The following is a 5,718-nucleotide window of genomic DNA, read 5'->3' as shown; positions in this document are numbered from 1 at the left end:
CTGAAGTTGAAGGAATTCTTCGTCTTACCTTTGGAAGTTTCGGAGCTGTTACGAGGAGCAAGGCTGCTATGCTAGGACAACAAACACTTCAAGTGTCGTCCACATCAACTCCAGTATTTGGGTCTTCGACTCCAAAAAGATCAAGTTCCTCCACAAATGCTTTAGAAGGAGGAATCAGTGTTGCTGAAAAGATCAAGAAGACAATGGCTCTACTTGAACAATCTGGTTCCAAGAACTCTACCACAAGGGAGAACTATGATTCAACCAATGAATCATCTCCACGAGCATCGCATAACGTGAGTCCACTAAAGATCAACTTACGCAACAATCCATGCTACTCTTCTACATCTCCAATGATCATGCAAACAATGGCGACTGTTGCTTCTTCCCTTGAGAAATAACTCTCAAATCTGACGAAGTTGGTTGAAGGATTGACAAAGCATGTACAACACTAAGAGTCTAGAATCGATAAGTTGATGGATCGAATGGAAGGAATTTTAGATGGAGAAGTGAGTCATCCTCTTGGAAAGGGTGTTGAAGTTCAAGAGATCGGAGATCTTGTGAAGAAAACACCACTTGTTAATGAGATGCCAGTTTCTTCTAAAGGAATTATCCCACTCGATTGCTTGAAGGAGTTCATTGAAGGCACAATCAAAGACAAATATTAAGTCTCCACCAAGTCCTCTCATATGTATGCCAAGCCATACATGACAAGAATTGATAACTTCAAAATACCTGCAGGTTATCAACCTCCCAAATTTCAACAATTTAAGGGAAAATGAAATCTGAAGCAACATGTTGCACACTTTGTGGAAACATGTAATAATGCTGGAACCTAGGGAGACCATCTTGTCAAGCAGTTTGTCCGCTCTCTAAAGGGAAATGCCTTTGATTGGTACACAGATCTCGAGCCCAATTGTATCGATAGTGGGAACAACTAGAGCACGAGTTTCTCAATTGCTTCTATCGCACGAGGCGTACGATTAACATGGTAGAACTCACGAATACTCACCAAAGGAAGGATGAACCAGTCATAGACTTCATAAATCGATGGAGGAACGCGAGCTTGAATTGCAAGAATAGGCTTAGTGACACTTCTGCGATAGAAATGTGTATCCAAGGGATGCACTGGGAGCTTCTTTACATCTTACAAGGAATGAAACCAAAATACTTCAAAGATCTAGCTACTCGCGCTCATGATATGGAGTTGAGCATGTCCTCTGCTGGAAAAAGATATGACGATTGTCCATGACCCTCGCAAAGAAAAAGACAAACAGGAACCCAAGAGATGGAGCAAATTTGTGCCCAAGAATGACAACAAAGAGTCAATGAATGTTAATGTGTCGCCTGTAAAGTTCACTCCAAAGGAGCGTAAGAAGCAAAGTGTGAGAACGAATTTCTAAGCACATTCGAGCCAAAAGTCGATCCTAAGAGAAATGCAAGAAAAGGAATACCCCTTCTTGGATTCTGACGTTTATGATATGTTTGACGAGTTTCTTGAGTTAAAGCTCATTGATTTACCAGAGATGAAGTGACCTGATGAAGCTGGAAAAGTTGATGACCAAAATTATTGCAAGTATCATAGACTTGTGAGTCACCCTCTTGAAAAATGTTTTATCTTCAAGGATAGAGTGATGCGATTGGTTAGAGAAAAGAAGATTGTCCTTGATGGTGAGAAAGCTAGTCTAACCAAATCTCCATCACATTTGGCTCACTTGATCCGGTTCAAATATGTATCTCTGAAAAGTATGAAAAAGAGTCATTAGAGCAAGAAAATTCTCAAGTTGATATAGATCATGATGAATGTTGGATTCTTGTGACTAAGCGAAGATGCAACAAGTCAAGCTTACAAAAAAAATAATTTGAGCAACCAATTAGAAGGAAGATGGTGAAGAAATTGGTGAAGCAGGAATCAATCAAGCACCCAAAGAGGGCAAAGGTAGAAGTACATCACTACCAGAAACTCTGACGTCCTATGACTCTAGAGGATTTCTTACCAAGTTATTTCTGCACAAAACCTACTCAAGACAATGGTGAGACACAATGTTTCAATGCTGATAAATAAAAAACAATGAAGGTGTCTCCTACTGACAATGATGCAAGTGAATCCTTACTAAAAGTGTCTCCTAACGGCGAAGAAAAAGCAACAAGGAAATTCTTGTCAATGATGTCTCCTTCATCTTCTGAAAAGCCTATTGAACCTTCTTCCCAAGAAGCACATACATGTGATACAAAAATCACATTTACAGATAATGATCTTCTATTTGGTGAAACACTACACAATCGTCTTTTATATATGTGGGTCACGTGCTAGAGAAGAATATAAATAGAATCTTAATAGATGAAGGATCTAGAGTCAACATTCTACCTATCCACACATTGAAGGAACTCGACATCACGATTGAAGAACTTAGTGCAGGTCATTTTTTGATACAAGGATTCAATCAAGGGGGACAGAGGTCCATGGGATCTATTAAATTAGAAATCCACATGAAAGATTTGCGATCAAGTGCATGGATACATGTAATCGATGTAATGACTTCAACTTGGGACAAATTTATTGCATCAATTCGTCTGATAGGAGGATTTAGTCCTCTTAATGCATCTTTTTGAAGGTTAGATGATTTGACTTCTTCTTTCTTTACTTTTGGAACATAGCAAAGTTCAGAAGTCAGCTTCTTATTTGAAGACATAATCTTCCCTTCATTAAGGTTGGGACAAAGATCTTTAGTGTCAACTTTTGCCTTTCCAACAACCGCATCGATTCTTTTGCTTGTGATTTTATAGACTTGGTTGATTTGACATCGTTAGATTTCTCCTCTTTAACAACATAACCCTTCAAATAGAATTTTGCATCATCATAAAATGTGTCTCAACTTCAGTGAAAGGATTATCATCCACAACTATCTTCCTTTCAATAGGAAGAATTAATCCAAGCTTTACAAGAAGCACACTCAGGAGTATGTGGATCACATCAATCTGGACCAAAACTCCACTTTCATATAAAAAGAATGGGGTATTATTGGCCAACCATGGTGAAGGATTGCTTAGATTATGCTCGAATGTGCGATGCTTGTCAATTTCATGCGAATTTCATACATCAGCCGCCCGAAGTATTACATCCAACTATTGCATCTTGGTCATTTGACGCTTGGGGATTGGATGTTGTGGGACCACTACCAAAATCTTCTGGTGGACACTTGTACATCTTGGCTGCAATAGATTACTTCTCAAAATAGGTTGAAGTTGTCGCTCTTAAAGAAGTGAGGAAAGAGAATGTTGCAAATTTTATCCGAGTGAATATCATCTATCGCTTTGGCATCCCTCGCTACATAATAATAGACAATGGCAAGCCATTTGATAACAAGTTAAAGAACAAAATTTGTGATCTCTTTGGCTTCGAGCAATGTAAATCTTCTATTTATCATGCTGCCGCCAATGGCCTTGTTGAAGCATTGAATAAAAATTTATGCAAACTCCTCAAAAAAGTTGTCTCCAAGTCCAAACGATATTGGCATGAAATAATGGAAGAAGCTTTGTGGGCATATAGGACGACGTACCGCACTCCAACTCAAGCAACACCATATTCACTTGCTTTTGGAGTTGAAGCAGTCCTTCCACTTGAGTGTCAAATACCTTCCTTAAGACTTGCTATTCAAGAAGGGCTCACTAAAGAAGAAAATGCTCGACTGCATCTTGGTGAGTTAGAAGAACTTGATGAAAAAAGGCTAGAAGCCCAATAAAATCTTGAATATCAAGATCGTCTATCTCGTGCCTTCAATAAAAAGGTTCGCCTGAGATGCCTCCAAGTTGGAGACCAAGTCCTGGCAGTAAGGAGCATCATCTTACATCAAGGGTAGTGCCTCTACAGGAATTTAGCATTAATAGGACCGATCCTTGCGCCATCAGCATCAACAAGCTTGTAAGCACCGTTTGAATATGCCTCTTGTACGACATATGGTCCATCCCACTTTGAGGTAAATTTAAAATTGAAGAAACATAGTATATTATTGATACTAGTGCGGTTACAATTTTGTTTCTCCCTTGATTCTACTCTCCTAAGATTTATCTATGTATTCGAGGGCTGTTAGTGGCGTATTTCTCGAACTAAGATGATTTAGATTTGACTTCTATATGAATATTCCATAAATTTGTAGAATAATTAGAGATATTCGAGATCTTGATCTTTAAAAATACCCAAAAGTTTATGGGATATTTGAGATGCCTTTTAAGGAAATTTAGTACCCTTTATATAGGCTTGAACTAGAGTTTAGAGTTGAGTAGCCAGAATTCTAATTGAAACTGAACACATCTTCTCGAGTCCCAATTCGAATTGAACACGTCTTGTAGAGTCCCAAAAAATTTCAATGCCTACAAATGCCCCTTCTTCAAGGCTTTGTCGGAGTGTAGACTCGATGAAACTCAAAGACGAGGCTTAAAGTACTCATTCTTCCACCTTTGCAGCTTCAGATTTTCAAATTTGATTTATGAGAGAAGAGATGAAGGGCATATTTGGTCCCACTAGGCGTGCCAATTTGTTTGCAACAAATTTTAAACACATGAAAAATAAATAAACCACACAAATAAAATTGAAGAAACATAGAATTTTATTGATACTAGTGCGGGTACAATTCTGTTCCTCCCTTGATTCTAATCTGCTAAGATTTATCCATGATTCGAGGGCCATTAGTAGAGTATTTCTCTAACTAGGATGATTTAGATTTGACCTCTATATGAATATTCCATCAATTTGGGGAATATTCGAGATCTTGATCTTTAAAAATACCCAAGAGTTTATGGGATATTTGAGATGCCTCTTAAGGAAATTTAGTACCCTTTATATAAGCTTGAACTAGTGTTTAGGGTAGAGTAGCCTGAATTCTAATTGAAACTGAACACACCTTCTAAAGTTCCAATTCGAATTGAACACATCTTGTAGAGTCCCACAAAATTTCAATGTCTACACACACGATGGGTAGTAAGTCTGCAGAACCCTCAACCAAATGGTGTTCCACCACACCCTTCTTCTCCATCTTCTAATAATTTCGCACGACCCTTCTCATTAGGTCAACCACACTCCCCCTAAATAATGCCGTAGAGAATAAAGGTTGAGCGCTAATGACCTTCGAAATTAGTTTTGTATTTATGAACTTACTTTTTCGTTCTAATTGCTCTTGGCCAAAATGTGTGGCCCCTTAAGAAAACATAGAAAATAACAAAAGAAGCAAGTTTTATTCTACACTAAGTAATAATTACTCAATGATCGTAAGTCAAATTTTGATTAAGGGTGTGTTTGGTACGAAGGAAAATGTTTTTCATGGAAAACATGTTTTCCTAGAAAACAAGTGAATTTTTAACTTATTTTCTCACATTTGGTTGCTGAATAGAAAATATTTTTTGGATTTTTTTTAATGTTTGTTTGGTGAATGAAAAATATTTCCAGAAAATATCTTTTATTTTTGGCTTGAAACTAGAAACTACTCTTTAAAAAAATAATTTTTGACCCGATGGAGTAAAAACTGAAATTTAAAAATTTGAATTATTTTTCAAAAATAATATTTTTTTTAAAAAACAAATTGACGGGAGTCGTGGTTGGGGGATGGCTGGGGTAGGGGTGGCGTAAAAATCAAATTTTTAAAATTTGAAATATTTTTTAAAAATAAATTTTTAATTTTTTTTGACGGAGGAGGGGGGTGGCGGCTGGGGGTAGGGGGTAGG

General features: G+C 37.5%; 1 protein-coding gene across 1 annotated transcript; it reads left to right on the top strand.

Moving 5' to 3' along the window:
• The first annotated feature begins 1,235 nt into the window (after positions 1–1,235).
• LOC107062614 (uncharacterized) lies at positions 1,236–3,743 on the top strand. Its single transcript, XM_015313466.1, has 2 exons — positions 1,236–1,385; positions 3,240–3,743. Exons 1-2 carry the CDS (start codon positions 1,236–1,238, stop codon positions 3,741–3,743), a joined length of 654 nt encoding a protein of 217 aa, XP_015168952.1.
• The last annotated feature ends 1,975 nt before the right edge of the window (positions 3,744–5,718 follow it).

This window comes from Solanum tuberosum, unplaced genomic scaffold (assembly GCF_000226075.1).
Source record: "Solanum tuberosum cultivar DM 1-3 516 R44 unplaced genomic scaffold, SolTub_3.0 scf00012, whole genome shotgun sequence".
NCBI lineage: Eukaryota > Viridiplantae > Streptophyta > Magnoliopsida > Solanales > Solanaceae > Solanum > Solanum tuberosum.
The sequence above is the reverse complement of the archived record's forward strand: the minus strand, read 5'-3'. Positions and strand labels throughout refer to the sequence as shown.